A 17,949-nucleotide genomic window follows, 5' to 3' on the forward strand; every position below is an offset into this window, starting at 1 on the left:
GAAGGGAAGGAAGGAAGGAAGGAAGGAAGGAAGGAAAGAAGGAAGGAAGGAAGGAAGGAAGGAAGGAAGGAAGGAAGGAAGGAAGGAAGGAAGGAAGGAAACAAAAAAGTGTTTTAATTAAAGAGAAAATGATATACATATAATCCACCTATGTATATGTATATATTCATATATATAAGAAACTGTGCATACATGGAATTCCTCAAAGAAAACCAAAATAATGGAACAAAACAAGTATTGAAGGATATAATTCAAGGAAACTTTCCTGAACTGTAAAATATGAACGCAGATATTAAAAGAGCATGCTGTGTACCAAGAAAAAAAACTGACCCAGATAGTCAACACCAAGATAGATCCCAGTAAAGTTACTGACTTCAAGGATAAAGAAGGGTACTTTGGGGCAAAAAGATCAAGTCTGTTTTCATTGGAAAAGCATTAGGCTGGCCTCAGACTTCTCCTGATCTATATCCAACTCTAGACAACGTGTAAGATCGAATATGTCCAGCTTTGCAGGCTCTGTGTGCAGCGGAGGGAAAGAAGGGCAGCCTCGCTGCAGGGAGCCTGGGAACAGCGCACGCTCTCACTATCCACGCACACCATGCAGACAGCTGTGCAACCGTGTAAAGGGCAAGGTCTTTGGATCAGACAGACCTGAGCCAATCCTGGCTCCACTTCTCTAAGCTCTGTGATCTCAGGTCATTTTACACCTTTGCACCTGTTTCCACATCTGCAAAATGGGGACAATAATTCCTACCTCTGTGCATTAAATGAAATAATATGAAGCCAAGTGCTCAGTACAGGGCCAAGTGCACAGTAGGTGCACTCAGCAGGGAGTCTGCTTAAGATTTTCTCTCTTTCTCTCTCTCCCTCTATCCCCTCTCTAAAAAGAAAAAGAAAAATCGTTAAAGTCATCACCTCGTTCCCGAGCTGTCCCTTCCCCCTAAACCCCTAGGATGCTGGGGTATTGAAGGAGTCCCGTCACAAAGAGTACCGTGGCTGCTTGTGGGATCCTCGCCGACATGAACTGGAAGAGGGTCTGCAGTGGGTCGTTGGCGGCTAGCGTGCTGGTGAAGCTGCAGAGAGAGGTGACCATTAGTGGCAACCAAGCCAAGAGGACCTTTTACCCATTGCGAGTGGGGCAAAAGCTCCCATATATTTCTATTTGATTTCAGCAGCTACTTTGGGAATACAAATTTGTCTTTGCCTCTCAGTTGTGCCTCTGCTACCTCCCACTTTTGGGGGGCTTGGCAGGATCTTCCTTCCACACCCCCCCCCCCCAGAGAGCTCACTGTTGGGGGATATTTCCTGCACTTTTGCACTGATGCCCTTGAGTAACCATTTCTCTAGGCTTTCTTTGTCATGGAAAGGATGCCCCAACATTTCACAGGTCCCCAGAGAGCCCCAGCAGTTAACCCAAACTTCCTCTCCGTGGGCCCCTCCTCCCCTGAAGCAGCCGCCCCGCATGCCCCACCCACAGCGCTCAGGGCTGGCTTCTCTGGCTCACGACTAGACTGGCTCGGCAGTGCTTTTACGCACAAGCACTAAATACCCAGGTCCAGTAACCAAAGAGGCGTAGAACAGGGACCAGAAATGATCCCGCTGATGACAAACCGTGGGATATGCTTAACAAGGATATAATAAGCTCTATAGCTGATTTGAGATTTAAGCACACTCGGTAAGAGATATTCTTCACAATTCACTGGGCCCCATCAAAAATCAATGGCCCAAGGCAAAAATCTGTAGCAGAGATGTATGCTCTAACGTGGGGCTGTAGGATGTTCATTTCCAAAACCCAAAGGAGAATCATCTCTCAGAATACGGTCCTTTATTTAATAGCACCCTTGCCTCGGGAGCTCGGAGCACTTATCATAATAAAACTCCAGTGCTCCTCAACACCCTGAGCATAATGAAGTGCGCAGAGGCATTCCTAGTCCCTGGGAAGACTGAGGGTTAGGGCAGAAAAAGCCTTGAAGGCAAGTGCGATCTTCCCAGCCAACTGCCCAACAGCCCATTTATGGCCAATTTAAACTTGAGTTCAACTGAGAGGGTCACAGCTTCACAGCTTCCACCAACACAGGAAGATGAACATTTTGAGGGAACATCCTTCTCCCTGTCAGATCCAAGCCTGCCCCTTACAGGAGTGCCCCCAGTCCTCTCCACCCCACCATGTCTGTCCCTGCCCTCTCACGGATCTGAGCTTGCTCAGAAACCCTTCCTTCTCCAGCACCCTGACACCCAGCTCTTCCAACTACTCCCCCTTATTCCAAACTCCTGGCCATGTAGTCACCCTCCCATCCTGTCTCGTCCTGGCTTGGGCATTCTTCCCGGTTTCGATGTGCCGGTATGATCTCTGACTAAACACATCCCTCGGGTCTCGTCATGTCCGCCTGCCCTAGATGAAGGCCGCCACATCCAATCCCCAGTCCTATAAAGCCCGTTCCTACTGCTCCCCCATACCCCGACCTTCCTCTCAGCACCCACATTCCCCACTGCAAGACTAAGTGACAGACAACTCCTAACTCTCAGGTCTAAGCTCCTGTCGGCCGTAAGTGGTCACCTATTCCCTCACTGGTGGAACTATCTAGAATAGCCCCTCCCAAAGAGAACTACCAGACTGTAGAAACCTACGTAATTTTTGGAACACACCCTGAGAAATATTACTAAAATGTTTATTTATCAAGCAGGTAGAAAGAATGTGTCCAGGTCTAGGTTATAAGAACCTAAAGAAGTGATATCCTACATCCAGGTCAGAAAAGAGAAATTGGAAGGATGCTTGGTGTGTGGGGCTTCCCAGTGCATCCTGCATTTCTCCCGACCACCCCTCCCTTGGTGGGGGGGGAGGCCTCTCTGCTCCACTGGTCTCCTTTGCCAGCACCCAGCTCACTCACCCACTCATAACCCAGTTGTAGGTCCTTGGGTCCATCTTGCTGGAGAGGAACAAAGCGTGGCCCCACAGGTGGTTCTTCATGGCCCACTCCAAGGCTTCCTGAAAACAAAAACACATCGCATTCAACATGGACCTCCTCATCTTCCTCTACCGACAACACATGATGGTGTTTGGGTACCGCCGCCCCCGAGCCATACCCACTGTGCTCCCAGGAAGACTCAGAGCCTCAACTGTGAGTGTGCCAGAGCAGCAGTGGGGAAATGGGCTCTAACTGGCACATATTTCTCTCTAAGCTGTCCATTCTCCAGCCTTCCCTTGAGAATAGAAGTGATGTGTGCCTCTTCGACATCTGGCTCCTAGAAGCCCCTTGCCCAGTCCCCCATGCCCTTTTCCCCATTGGGCTGGCTGGAAGGAAGATGCTCAGATGGTACAGCCTCCTCCATGCGGAGTCCTTGAACTACTCCGTGGAGGAGGAGTGCCCCACCATTCTGTTCACCGTCCAGGACTCCCATGTGAATAGAAAGAAGTGTTTAAGCCAGCATGCATAACGGTTAACCTGCCCCACCTAATATTGTAACTAATTGCTTGTTAACAACCAAGTGTTTGGTAGCTATCAACTTCACATGCCAAATGAATGACACCGTTAACTTGGTGAGATCAGTAAGAAGCTGTAAATTTTAACACATACAAAGACACACTCACATTCATCTTTTCATTCAATTTTCAGAATTATTTAGTAAGAGCTTAATTTATATTTGAGGTTTTGACCTGGTGTTAATAATTTCCTTAGTACTCAAAAATAATGTGATTTTTGGACAGGAAGTCACTAATGAGGTAACTTGAACTCCTGGTGCAAATTTCTTTGATCATCCTAACATCTCCCACACTACCTTATTTGAAGAGAGAGAACAAATTTAAACCACTACCATTAGGAAATTCAGCCTCACATCCACTACAAAGAAAAATGACATTGAGTTACTCTTTTCATATGTTAAACTATTTCACAACAGTATTTTTTTAAGGGAATTACTAATAATTGGTTGGGTATCACCACTTTGCTCACAAATTTGCATCTCCAAAAATATAATTTAAGAATAAGTGGAGAAATTGGGAAATTACATTGAGGATACTAATCTCACACAGTGCCAGAGATGAGACGCCAGTCAAATATTAATAAAGATATGAAAGATATTTTGGTCTCTAGCCCCTCATGAGCCATTCTGAACTCCCAGAGTACTCTTCCCATCCCTTGCTCACCTTTGGACCCAGGTATGACAGGTAGTGTGGTGGATGGTTAGAAGCCCAAGCTCAGACATCAGGCTGCCTAGATTTGAACGCTGGCTTTATTACTCGGTAACTTTCCTCATTTGTAAGTACATAAAACAAGAATAGAACATAACCTAACAGGGATTTCTATGAAGATAAATGAGACAATGCATGGAACATGTTAACTAAGTGCCTGGTACATAGAAAGTATTTTTTAAATATTTGCTTTTGTTATCGTTATTGTTATGGTCATTACTTAATCTTTCTTAAGGAAAGAGATTATTATTGATTTACCTCTGTATCCCCCACTGGGTTCAATGCCTTAGAAGTAGTGGCTGCTTAATAAATGTTTACTGAATAAATAAATCACTGGTGAAATTGCAGGTCCCTACTGTATAGTGAACAGGGATGGCTAGCATATGATCCCACTGATTTTCCCTGAGTATCATGTCTTGCATTCATTTTAAAATATAACATCACTGGGGCGCCTGGGTGGTTCAATTGGTTAAGCACCTGACTTCAACTCAAGTCATGACCTCAAGGTCCTGGGATCAAGCCCCACATCCGGCTCTTCGCTCAGCAGGGAGTCTGCTTGTCCCTCTCCCTCTTCCTCTGCCCCCTTCCCCACTTGTGCTCCTCTCTCTCTCAAATAAATAAAATACTTTAAAGATAAACAAAATATAACATCATATACAAGTAAACAGAGATTAAAAATTCAAATGTAAAGGTGAAGTCACCAAAATACTTAAACTTTATTTTCATAATTTAACTTTAAAGTAGGAAAGCCTTTCTTTTTTTTTTTTTTTAAGATTCTGTTTATTTATTTGAAAGCGAGAGAATGAGAGAGAGAGCACATGAGGGGGGGAGGGGCACAGGGAGAAGCAGACTCCCTGCTGAGCAGGGAGCCCGAAGCAGACTCCATCCTGGGACTCCAGGATCATGACCTGAGCCGAAGGCAGCCACCTAACCAACTGAGCCACCCAGGTGCCCCTAGGAAAGCCTGTCTAAATATCACTCCAAAAAAGTAATTTTGGGGGGGTGGGAGGGATGGGGTGGCTGGGTGATAGACATTGGGGAGGGTATGTGCTATGGTGAGCGCTGTGAATTGTGCAAGACTGTTGAATCACAGATCTGTACTTCTGAAACAATGCAATATATGTTAAGAAAAAAAAAAGAAGAAGATAGCAGGAGGGGAAGAATGAAGGGGAGTAAGTCGGTGGGGGAGAGGAACCATGAGAGACGATGGACTCTGAAAAACAAACTGAGGGTTCTAGAGGGGAGGGGGTTGGGAGGTTGGGTTAGCCTGGTGATGGGTATTAAAGAGGGCACATTCTGCGTGGAGCACTGGGTGTTATGCACAAACAATGAATCATGGAACACTACATCAAAAACTAATGATGTAATGTATGGTGATTAACATAACAATAAAAAATTTTTTTAAAAAGTAATTTTGTACAGAAAGTCCTAAAAAAAATAAAGAGCTCCTATGAATCAATAAATGGAGATCAAAAATCAGACAGAAAAATGTAGAAAATCCATCATGGGCGCCTGGGTGGCTCAGTTGGTTAAGCGACTGCCTTCGGCTCAGGTCATGATCCTGGAGTCCCGGGATCAAGTCCCGCATTGGGCTCCCTGCTCAGCAGGGAGTCTGCTTCTCCCTCTGACCCTCTTCCCTCTCGTGCTCTCTATCTCTCATTCTCTCTCTCTCAAATAAATAAATAAAATCTTTAAAAAAAATCCATCACAAAAAAATTCACAGATTGAAAGATATTAGACTTCACTTATAATAGGGGAAATGAAAATAACTACACTAAATTATACATACATTTTTTACCTCTCAGATTGGCACATATTAAAAGCTTGGAAACACACAGAGTTGGTGAGAGTGGGAAAACGGGCACTCGCATGTATTGCTGGTAGAGTAATCGGTGAAACCTCTAAAAAGGCAATTTGTCACTTTCTCAAAATTTCAAGCTATATACCCTTGGACTCAACACTGCTATTTCCAGGAACTATTCTAGAAATCATATGTATCTTTTCCCACATGGCAAAATGACTTTCGTTGTTGTTGCAGCATTATTTGTAATAGCAAAAGACTGTTAAATCATCTACACGTCAATCTATCAGGGTTTAGTTAAATTAATTATAATTTATCTTTAGAAATCTGTGCAGCCATAAAAAATAATGAAGAAGGTACTTATATGTTAAAAGGAGCAGGAATCAGGAAAATGTGGCCTGAAGGCCAAATTCAGCCTACTGTCTATTTTTGGTACAGCCCACAAACGAAGGATAACTTTTCACATTTTTAAATGATTGGAGAAAAAAATAAAAAAAAAGAATAATACTTCATTACACATGAAAATTATATATAATTCCAATTTCTATGTCCATAAAAAAAACACAGCCACACCCATTCATTTACATATTGTCTGTGGCAGGTTTTACTTGACAATAGCAGAACTGAGCAGTAGCAAATGGCCTGCAAAACCTACACTTACTGTCTGGGGTGCCTGGCTGGCTCAGTATGAAGAGTATCTGACTCTTGATTTCAGGGTCAGGAGTTCGAGCCCCACATTGGGTGTGGAGATTACTTAAATCAATAACATTTTATGTATGTGTGTGTATATCTATATATACTTATTGTCTGTCCTTTTACAGAAAACAATCCCAATATAGTTTTCTAAGATATTTTGTTAAATGAAAAAAAGGTGAAGAAATGGAAGATAGACGGTGCCTGGCTGTAGAGCTTTCAACTCATGATCTTGGGGCTGTGAGTTCAAGCCCCATGTTGGGTGTAGAGATTACTTAAAACCTTAAAAAAAAAAAAAAAGAAATGGTATGTAGTAAGCTGTTAAAAATGGAGAAAATAATTATATATGCAGAAAATATCCCTGGATATTTCAGAGATAGCAATTCAGTGGCCGAGAGGATGGGGGCATCATTTTCCCCACTATATCCCTTTTATCTTTTGAATTTTGAATCATATTGATTCAAATTGATTTCTGTCATATATTTCAATATTTACGTTTCCTTTAAGACTTTTGTAAAATGTGAGGGATGCCTGGGTGGCTCAGTTGGCTAAGCATCTGCCTTTGGCTAGGTCATGATCCCAGGGTCCTGGGATCGAGTCCCGCATCAGAATCCCTACTCAGCGGGGAGCTTGCTTCTCCCTCTGCCTGCCTCTTTCCCTGTTTGTGCTCTCTCTCTCTCTCTCTTTCTTTTTCTGACAAATAAATAAATAAATAAATCTTCTAAAAAAAAAGGCTTTTGTAAAATGTGAGTTCAACTTCAAAATTAAACAAGGCATAAAAAAATAGGTAAGTATGTGAGGTGATGTATGTTATTAATTAACTCCATGGGGAGAATCCTTTCACAATGTATTTGTGATATTTGTATATCAAATCATCATGTTGTACACTTTAAATATCCTATAATTTTGTCAAATACCTCAATTAAAAATTTTTGAATAAATAATATAAAGATTAAAATTGTCTAATTTACATATCAAGAAATAAACAAGACATTACTTCATCTGTTAAATTAAAGTATTCGATATTGGTAGGCAAACGTTAGATACAGTTGGTGGGGACATCATTTGTAAACAAATTTTCTGGAAACTAATTTTGTGTATATGTAAAGAAGCTTTTTGTTGTTGTTTTTCTTGTTTTCTCTGTTTTTATCTTTTTTATTATTATTATGTTATGTTAATCACCATACATTGTATCACCATACACCATACATTACATCATTAGTTTTTGATGTAGTGTTCCGTGATTCATTGTTTGTGCATAACACCCAGTGCTCCACGCAGAACGTGCCCTCTTTAATACCTATCACCAGGCTAACCCATCCTCCCACCCTCCTCCCCTCAAGAACCCTCAGTTTGTTTTTCAGAGTCCATCGTCTCTCATGGTTCATCTCCCCCTCCGATTTCCTCCCCTTCATTCTTCCCCTCCTGCTATCTTCTTCTTTTTCTTTTTTCTTAACATATAATGTATTATTTGTTTTAGAGGTACAGGTCTGTGATTCAACAGTCTTACACAATTCACAGCGCTCACCATAGCACATACCCTCCCCAATGTCCATCACCCAGCCACCCCATCCCTCCCAACCCACCCCTACTCCAGCAACCCTCAGTTTGTTTCCTGAGATTAAGAATTCCTCATATCCGTGAGGTCATATGATACGTGTCTTTCTCTGTGGAGCCCGATGCAGGGCTTGATACAGGGCTCAATCCCAGGACCCCGAGATCATGACCTGAGCTGAAGTCAGATGCCTAAGCGACGGAGCCACCCAGGCGCCCCAAAAGATGTTATCTTTTAATGATAAGACTATATAATTTTTTTCTTTGTACCTTACTGAACGTCTTAAGTGCCAAAAAATGAATATATATTACTCATATAATTGGGGGTGGGGATGTGGTTACTTTTTAAAAACCAGCATGGAGGGGCCACACTTGCCTTCTTCCTTCCGTAGTAGAGCAGTTTAGTGAACTTCTCTATGATCTGTGCAGGTGTCTCCGCGCTGGGGGGAATCTCCCCGGTGAGAAGGTTCGGGGTCCCTGAGCTCAGCACTGGCCAGTCCTCATCGGTCAGGTTGATGAGGTTGGCCACCGGCGGCTGCCTCTTGTACTTCTCCAGTTTCTTGCAGTCTTGCATCAGCAGTTCCGCGATGTCAGACCCCACCATGGACTACAAAGCAAAGCGGGTCAGCCTGAGGGAGAATCCTATTGTCCTCGTGCTCACAGCGCCAGCACCAGAGCACCTGCCTTCTCCATGAGGAGGACATGAAAACACAAGACCTTCCTTTCTTAGATTGTTGTATTCCAAACTTCAGCTTCACTCTCAGGTACTTTCTGCCTGTCGGGAGCCACAGAGATTACCAGAACTATGCACACTCTTACAGGTGTATTATGTGCTTGGCACAGTGACCCAAGAACTGTATGATAACCCCAGGCCAGTGGAGAAGGGCAGGGAAAAGATTATCATTAGCAAACGGGGTTGACACCTGAGCAATTTTTTTTCCCCTGTGGGCCATTCATTGCTTAACATTATCTTTTACAATCATGCCACAAGCCGAATCTTCTCTATCCCAGAAAGACTTCAATTTCAATCCAGCCTGCACCTGCCCACCCACCGGAGCGATAATACTTTACCCCGTTCTGCCGACAAAGGAGAACCAACAATCGCCACAGTAGAGCTGAGTCTCTGCTCCTCTCTGTCTCAGATTTTAGGCTCTGAGCTGCTTTGTGCTGGCAAAATGTCATGATGTCCACCTTGTGTACATCTTCCCTATGGCGAGATTTCAGGGAGCAAAGAATGAGGGGCAGACTCTCCACACAGGACCGTGGGCTCCTTCTGCATTATGAGGATGCCAGCAGAGGGTCGGGGGACTGAGAGAGAAGCCAGATAACCCAGGACTGGAGTACCGAGTCTGTAGTTTCCTTGTAGAACCAGAAAGGACCTCAGAGAGTCTTCATATACCCTCTCCATTTTACAGATGAAGAAACTGAGGCCCAGGGACCACATGGGACAGCAAGCAAGAGCACAGACTTTGGAGTCAGACAACCCTGGGTTTAAATCCAGCCTGGACTTCTCAGCTTATACAAGGTTCTTATCCTGTCTGAACCTCTGCTTTTTCCCCTAAAATAGGGATAATGAGAAAAAAACTACCGCCATATAAAAGGAATTAGGAAATTTTGTAGCATATACTAAGTAATCAATAAATGGGCAAATATTGTTTGGTCGAGGTCATTCAATAATACCAGTCAAATTGGGACCAGACCCTTAGTGTCCACACACCTAGCTCGGCACTCTACCCCACATCCGTATACCTGTGTGCAGAAATAGATTCATCGCTCACCTTTACTTGAAGGAACTGTCAAAATACTATGGGCTTGGGGCACCTGGGTGACTCAGTCGGTTAAGTGTTTGCCTTCAGCTCAGGTCATGATCCCAGGGTTCTGGGATCGAGTCCTGCCTCTGGATCCCTGCTCAGTGGGGAGTCTGCTTCTCCCTCTGTCTCTCCCCCCACCCCAACCCGGCTCTCTCTTTTGCTCTCTCACTCTCTCTCTCTCTCTCTCTCTCTCTCAAGTAAATAAATAAATTCTTTTAAAAAAATACTATGGGCTTTTCTTGGTGGCAGAAGCTTCAGGATAAGAATAAGTTTATATGGTAGTGATGATATATACAGGGTTTCCCTACACTTAAAGCGGGCACAGTGGTGTTACTTCATTTCCTAAACAGCAAACAAAAGCTCAGAGAGGACTAAGTGACCTGTCCGCCATGGGACCTCTAGTTAGTAGGATGCAGGGACCAAGGACTGGGGTCCTCTGACTCCAGCCAGGACTCTCTCCACAGCAAGAGTGTCCTGAATATGTATCAGAAACAGGACTAGGAATTTAAAAGCAGTTCTAGCTCAATCCTGCAGAGGGCAGACGTGCACACTATCCAGAAACTCAACAGGAACCATGCTCTTTCTCTCTCCAGAAAAACGGCAAGAATTTTTTTCCCACTCCAAACCACTTGTCTGTGATTTTCCAGGCTGTGCTCCACTTTTCTACCAGTACCTATTAAGTTCTCAGAATGCTGAAACCTCCTACCGTGTAGCTCCTGCAAAATAGAACTGTTTTCAGATTTTTAATCTTCATTTTTCTCTCGGCCCTTCAACTATCAAATTGCTTGTCAAAATGGCTCAGGCCACATTTGTCTCTGCCTTGTTGCACAGAGTATTCTACTACACAGGGGACAGACATTTTCTTTCAAGGAAGCCAAGAACAAATCCCCAAAATGCTGATCTGGGCAGGCGGATTTTATAGGTTCAAAAGCCCTCACTTGGCAGCTCTTAAGATAATTTACCTGATCAGGGGTCCTGAGAAAGTCCTCAGCTCTTCTTGTTCCTTGGAGTAATTAAGAATAACCTGGAACGAAAAATCAGATTTGGCGTTTGAGACTATGTCCACCCAAGGCCCCTGTCAGTCAAGTCCGGTATCAGAGCCCACGGCTGCCGTCCTGGGATGTGGCTCAGTGCCTTGTGGGGGACACAGAAGGACAAAAGTGTGTTCTCCAGTTGCTGAAAGGGAGCCAACAGCATCTCAGGAGAAACATAAATCTAGCCTCACTTCTTTGAGAGAAGATCCCTACCCTTTCCTTCCCAAGACATGCCCCCAGCCACGGGGTGCACGGCCCCGTTCCCCACAAGAGCACCCCACTCCCAGAGATGCCCAGGCTCAGGCAGAGGGAAACAGAAGGCAGCCTGCCGGCTTCCTGGGACACAGACTCTCGTTTACCTCCATGCTGTGCAGTTCCGCAAGGGCCGTCTGTCCATCCCTGGGGGAGCTGGGACCCACACACACCAGCTGGCCTCCCGGCCCAAAACTCACAGGCACATGAGGGATGTAGAACTTCATGGGCTCCTTGGGACCAGCTGCTGAGACATCCTCTGACCAACAGACACAGGGGCACCCTGTTAGCATTCCCGCGACCGCTTGTCTCTACCGTAGGACACCACAGACGTGTTTCTATCCAAATCCCACCTGGGCCAAGATAAGTCTCTGGGCGGGTGGCATAATTAGAAGAAGCGTGTGCTCCAAGTCAGAATTAAGCCTCACAGAATATGTCAGAATATAAGGTGGGGATTTGATGGTTTGGTCCAAATGGGAAAGCACCAGGCCCAGCCTCCTCGTGATGGCGAGAGGCTGGGGACGCTGGCTTTCATAGCCCCAGTACTCATGACCTGTCTCCTACCTCCAAGCAAAACAATTATGCTATGTTTTGTATGCCTGCTGTTGCATTACCAAACTGACTCTGGTCTTCACTTTCTGCACCTGTGACATAAAAGTATCTCCGTGCCTCCTCTTCCAGCCTGACCCTGATGGCTAGAAGCAGGGTTCCCTTCCAAGAATCAGCTCTGATGCAATCTCCAGGACAAGAGAAAAGGTGAGAAATGGAGCCAAAATGGCGCCTCTGCCCAGGAGACCGCCACGCGTGGATGAGGCAGGCAGTGAGCCACTCTTGGAAGGACGGAGGGAGGGTGACTTTCCCAAAGGTTGCCACCTGGCCCTCTTCTCATCAGACTTCACCCATTCCTTAGGTCACTTCAGTACCCACCGGCCTGAACTGGACTCCAAGCTGCTGGTGCCCTGGGCTCGTACATCTCAGACGCATTGCCGATGTACTGGCTGAGCTCATAGGCGCTGGAGCTGAGACCGGACTCGTGCTGCCGGAGAAGGTTGGACTCGTTGGCCAGTGGTGGCTGGAAGTTACCGGTAAAGAAAACACATGAGAAGACTCAGAAATGCTTTCAGAGAGATGGTCCTACCCAGGTGTTCCTTCAAAGCAGCAAAATCGAAACTTTCAAATAAATACATCGAATATGGATGTGTCACAAGGAAAAGAAGTGCTCGTTTAATCGACAGGTGTTTGTGAAAAAAATGAACGATGGCCCAGTGGAAAGGGTGTAGGCCCTGAGGCCAGGGGACCGGAATTCAAATCCTAGCTTTGTCGGGCGGGGCACCTGTCTGGCTCAGTCGGTAGAGCATGTGACTCTCGATCTTGGGGTTGTGAGTCCGAGGCTCAGTATAGAGATGGCTTAAAATAGAGATGGCTTAAAAATAAAATAAGTAAATCTTCAGATCCCAGCTTTGTCAACACCTGCTGTGACCTTGGATGAATGACTTAGGCTGTCTGAGCTCAGCACCCTCATCTGTAATATAATCATATCTGCCCTGTAGAGTTGAAGTACTTCCTCAGTCATTCATTCACCAGCTACTGAATGAGCACCTGCTATGCTCCAGGCTCTGTGCTTCCCCGGGGATACAGGTGTACAAGAAATTCGTGGAACTTACATCCCGGGAGGATAAAAAAAATAGATGCGAAAGCCCTTTGCACACTGTAAAGGGCTGTTCTTGTGTGTGGCTGTTGTTCCTGTCGGCATATATTGCGTAGTGTGTGCCCTGCCCTGTTGAGCGTTAGGTTTACAGAAGAAAATGTTTTCAAAAAGCAGACAGATCTCAGGGCTCCTGGTGGCTCAGTCGGTTAAGCATCTGCCTTCGGCTCAGGTCACGATCCCGGAGCTTCTCCCTCTCCCTCTCCCCCTCCCCCCTGCTCATGCTCTCTCTCTCTCTCTTCTCTCTCTGTCTTGAATAAATAAATAAAATCTTAAAAAAAAAGCAGACAGATTGCATCATGGAAACAAAATTAATATAAGACTGTCAAAAATCAAGAGCTTGTCTCTGCAGTCCCCTTTCCCATAAATCTAAAATTATTCTAAAATTAAAAGTTTAGGGGCGCCTGGGTGGCTCAGTCGTTAAGCATCTGCCTTCGGCTCAGGTCATGGTCCCGGGGTCCTGGGATCGAGCCCCGCATCTGGCTCCCTGCTCAGCGGGAAGCCTGCTTCTCCCTCTCCCACTCCCCCTGCTTCTGTTCCCTCTCTCACTGTGTCTCTCTCTGTCAAATAAATAAATCTTTAAAAAAAAATACAATTAATAAAATTAAAAGTTTATTTTTAAAAACTTAAGAACTCCATTTTGTGGCCCCGCTGGTATACCCAGTAAGATTTCAGAAGAGAGAGTTGGAAGAGTCCAGAGAGGTTTCAACTCTGCTTTTCAGACCTGAATTAAAAGATTCTAGCAACGCCCCGCTTCCCAGGTAAACCAAATTGCCCGTCCCCTGGGGTACTGGCGACAGTCTCCCCTCGTGCCCCGCAGTTCAGAGGGACTTGGGTGACATTTCCTGCTCCAGCCAATTTGACAAAAATGCAAAAGGCCCAGATCAGGGCCCCAGACCCATAAGATTGAAATAGGGTTTGCAGAAAAGGCGGAGGTCTGAGGGGAGGCTCTGCTGGGAGGGGAGGATGTGACCCCTCAGACTGCTGGCCGCTGGACACCCCCCTCCCAAGGGCCCCGCCCTGCCACTGATTCAGTGTTGGTTGTGACTGTCACAGCCCACAGCCCCCACATCACTTCAGATTACCTTATTCTTCTGGGTTCCAGGTAGCAGCCTCTCCGGAACTAGGTCCCCAGGCCGCTCCTGTCCACGGTTAGAAGCAGCGCTGTCTTTATAAGGGTTCTGACTCTTGGATCTGCAGCAAAATGACGGCAGCAGGTAAGGGGGGTCCTGGGTAAGCCAGCAAACCTGAGCTGCTCTCCATGGAGGCTCTTGGGCTCTCTTTGTAAAGCGTGGGCAGCATCAGGCTGGCCTGAGTGCCACAGGGAAAAGGGCTGTCCTCACTTTCCTCCCCTGATCTATGAATACGAGAAAAACAGGAGCTCCTGGGTTCCACAGTGCAGTTACTAGAAGTCACCCCAAACCCTGCAGAAAGGGGCTGGTCCCTATAGCCAGTCATCCCAGACTCACTTAAACCAGAGCAGCTGGGTTGGCGAGTTGGGCAGACAAGGTAAAGGCACCAGGCCTAAGGTCACTGGGGCAGGTGCTTGTGCAAAAGCCTCTTTTCTGCCCACCTTACCCCAGGGGACATCCCATTCTCGGGGCACAGGAGTGGGCAGAGGAGAAACGCCCCAGCCTCAGCCAGGACCCAATTCTGACAACTTCCACAAGGCCACCTCTGCTCTGAGGCCAACATAGAATTAAGGCCCTCCTGTAGGGTGGACCTCAAGTAACCTCACCAGGACTCAGATGACCCCACATTTAGGAGCCGCCTGTCAAAGGTAAGACTCCACTGGAAGCTGGCCTGGGTCACCCTGGGCTACTCCACATCCCTGTGGCCAGAACAGAAGCAGACAGGGTTCTAAAGATAGAGACAAGCACCAGACGCCATAAGACTTGCCTAACATAGCCTGAGTTTGGCCACACCATGTTGAGCTGGCCTCTCCTTTCACACTTACAGACTATTCTGGTTGTCGTGATGCTGCTCACTGAGGTACTTCTGATCTCGGTGATCTTCCTGCCAGATATAAGGACTCTCTCCCCTTGGCACTGCACCCTCAGAGAAAACAAAATGAAGACAGGTCACTTTCTATTCCTAAAAGGTCAGCCTTCACAGCCTCGAGCTGTGAAGCTGAGTTACTGGAGCACCATAGGTATGAAAACGTATTTGCCAAATTGGATACAATTGAGAAGTGAGAGCTAATGATGGTCAACAGGACACCCCTCAGTCCTCCCTGAACCAATTAGCATGGCTTAATACAATTGTATGAGCATGGAGATCGTGTGTGTGTGTGTGTGTGTGTGTGTGTGTGTTCAGTGTTGAAACAGATTTCCCTTGGCTGGCAGGTCAGAAGCTGCCAACAGCACATCCCTAGAACCTTATTATCGGTAATGGGTATAAATTCCTGTTGGTGCATATCTGCCACCCTCAAGGTCGATGATGGTCAGACTCATCACAGCCCAGCCACACACTGGACAACCGCATTGCTAAGAACAGATTTTACTAGTTAAAAATAGAGCTACCCTATGACCCAGCAATTGCAGTACTGGGTATTTACCCCAAAGATACAGATGTAGTGAAACAAAGGGGCACCTGCACTCCAGTGTTCATAGCAGCAGTGTCCACAATAGCCAAACTGTGGAAGGAGCCAAGATGTCCATTGACAGATGAATGGATTTTGAAGATATGGTTCATATATATAATGAAATATTACTCAGCCATCAGAAAGGATGAATACCTACCATTTACATCGACATGGATGGAACTGGAAGGGATTATGTTAAGTGAAATAAGCCAATAAGAGAAAGAAAATTATCATATGGTTTCATTTTTATGTGGAATACAAGAAATAGTGCAGAGGATGATAGGGGAAGTGAGGGAAAACTGAATGGGAAGAAATCAGAGAGGGAGACAAACCATGAGAGACTCTTGACTCTGGGAAACAAACTGAGGGTTTCGGAGGGGAGGTGGGTAAGAGGATGGGGTCACTGGGTGATGGGCATTAAGGATGGCACATGATGTGATGAGCACTTGGGTGTTATATGCAACTGATGAATTATTGAACACTATATCTAAAACTAATGATGTACTCTATGTTGGCTAATTGAATTTAAATTAAAAAAAAAAAAAGAATTGACTTCACTGTTCCTTGGTCAGAGACTATAATCTTGGCTATAAAGAGGAGTAGAAGAAAAAATGGGGTTGAAGTGTGAACTACCCATAATCCTGGTAATGTAATGGTAGGTTCAGTACTATCACCGACACGTACAAGAAAAATGGCTCCTTTATGTCTCTTCTCCTCAAGACATCTAGCAGTAGTGCCTTTGCTGTGACCTACTGGGGCCTCATCTGGCCAAGAAAGAAGCAGGTAAGGACAGGGGCTCTACCTCAGTGGGGCAGGATAGCCAAGGCGGGGCTCTGAGCAGGCCCGGTCTACCAGATCAGCTGTACCATTCCAAAGGCTCCTTGGAGATTATTGCATACCTCTTTCTTCCTGCAGCTGCTGCGGGTGTCCATGGTAGTAATAATTTCCATAAGCATATTCTTCCCTTACGGTTGAAGAATGATAGCTCCGATACGGATCCTCCATGCCTGGCCTAAAATACGGCAAAGAAGGCCAGCCAGTCAAGGATGGGTGCAGTAAAGAGAAACCAGTGGAGGACTTGACAACTTCACAGGACAAAGCTGTAACCTCAGTCTAGAATCCGCTTTAAAACCTCAGTTAATTCTAGAGCCTATAAACAGAAGATGCAGAAGTAGGGCCTTTGTTCCAGAACAAAGTTGGGATTTTTATAGCAAAACCATAGCCAAGTGTCTCATTCTCCTTCCCCGAGATTCCTCCTACTCTTCAAATACATCCAACAATACACGATGTTATCTTAGAAAACCCTGCCCTGATTTTTTTAAAGATTTTAGTTATTTATTTATTTATTTGAGAGAGAGAGAGAGGGAGAGAGAGCAAAAGAGTGAGCAGGGGGAGGAGCAGAGGGAGATGGAGAAGCAGACTCTGCACTGAGCACGGAGCCCGATACAGGGCTTGATCTCACAACTCCAAGACCACGACCTGAGCCGAAATCAGGAGTAGTATGCTCAACTGACTGAGCCACCCAGGTGCCCCTACCCTGCCCTGATGTTATCTTAGAATGCCCCTTCCTCAGTTGACTGTGTAGGTACCCAATACACCACTGTAATTCCCATGCATATTACGTACAGGTGGAAATGAGATGAAAAAGTCACATTGGACTCTCTTAAATCTGATTGCCTTTATTGCCTCTGCCCTTAACATACTTTCCCTTGAGAATTCAACACAAAAAGATTGGGGAAAGGAATATCATGCTGTTAGTCTTTTTATCAGTTACTAGTTCTTTAGTATTTAATAGGAGCAAATGCTTTACAATAACTGTCATTCTTTCAACCCTAAATCTGTAGGCAGGTGAATATCCCACCTGGAAAGGCCAAAATGGAACATAGATGGCTTCAAATATTCCATAAAATATTAAATCCTCTGCTATCAATTAGAATTCGGGACGAGGAGTTCCAGATTCTCCTAGAATTACCTCACTGATACCTCTTCGTTCTGAACTTGGAGCCTGCAACCCTAGATCCGCTTTCTCTGGGAGGTTGATTTCATTTTCTAAAATGCTCCATGTATTCATCCAACACACAGTTGTTCTGTGTGTCTATCACACCCTAAGTTCTGTTCTAGGCACTGGGTCTCTTCTTGGTGCTGGTGGTGTCAATGCTCACAACACTAAGAACTTTTTATAGGAATTTCCAGGACAATCGCTTCTCGGCCTTTTGGCTAAGATCAAGTGTAGGAATTTCCAGGACAAACTTTTCCGAAATCTACAAATATTACCTTTTGCAATCCCAGAGTAAGAGGGGCTCATCTGCTGCCTTGAATCCACCAT

At 45.4% G+C, this 17,949-nt stretch overlaps 1 protein-coding gene across 4 annotated transcripts in view; it reads right to left on the minus strand.

Moving 5' to 3' along the window:
• SEC16B (SEC16 homolog B, endoplasmic reticulum export factor) overlaps positions 1 to 17,949 on the minus strand; it is a 56,056-nt gene that overhangs the window by 19,894 nt on the left and 18,213 nt on the right. For all 4 annotated transcript variants that reach the window (XM_073900057.1, XM_073900059.1, XM_073900058.1 and 1 more), the window contains exons 3-12: positions 16,523 to 16,635; positions 14,997 to 15,087; positions 14,125 to 14,233; positions 12,262 to 12,406; positions 11,442 to 11,593; positions 11,011 to 11,072; positions 9,309 to 9,444; positions 8,614 to 8,844; positions 2,889 to 2,986; positions 992 to 1,073 (exon numbers count right to left, since the gene is read on the minus strand). In XM_073900057.1, the coding sequence (XP_073756158.1) occupies positions 992 to 1,073; positions 2,889 to 2,986; positions 8,614 to 8,844; positions 9,309 to 9,444; positions 11,011 to 11,072; positions 11,442 to 11,593; positions 12,262 to 12,406; positions 14,125 to 14,233; positions 14,997 to 15,087; positions 16,523 to 16,635 (1,219 nt within the window). The remainder of the gene's footprint in view (positions 1 to 991; positions 1,074 to 2,888; positions 2,987 to 8,613; positions 8,845 to 9,308; positions 9,445 to 11,010; positions 11,073 to 11,441; positions 11,594 to 12,261; positions 12,407 to 14,124; positions 14,234 to 14,996; positions 15,088 to 16,522; positions 16,636 to 17,949) is intronic.

The sequence above is a fragment of the Callorhinus ursinus genome, unplaced genomic scaffold, assembly GCF_003265705.2.
Source record: "Callorhinus ursinus isolate GAN/ISIS: 27379988/994484 unplaced genomic scaffold, GSC_fseal_2.0 scaffold13, whole genome shotgun sequence".
Lineage (NCBI taxonomy): Eukaryota > Metazoa > Chordata > Mammalia > Carnivora > Otariidae > Callorhinus > Callorhinus ursinus.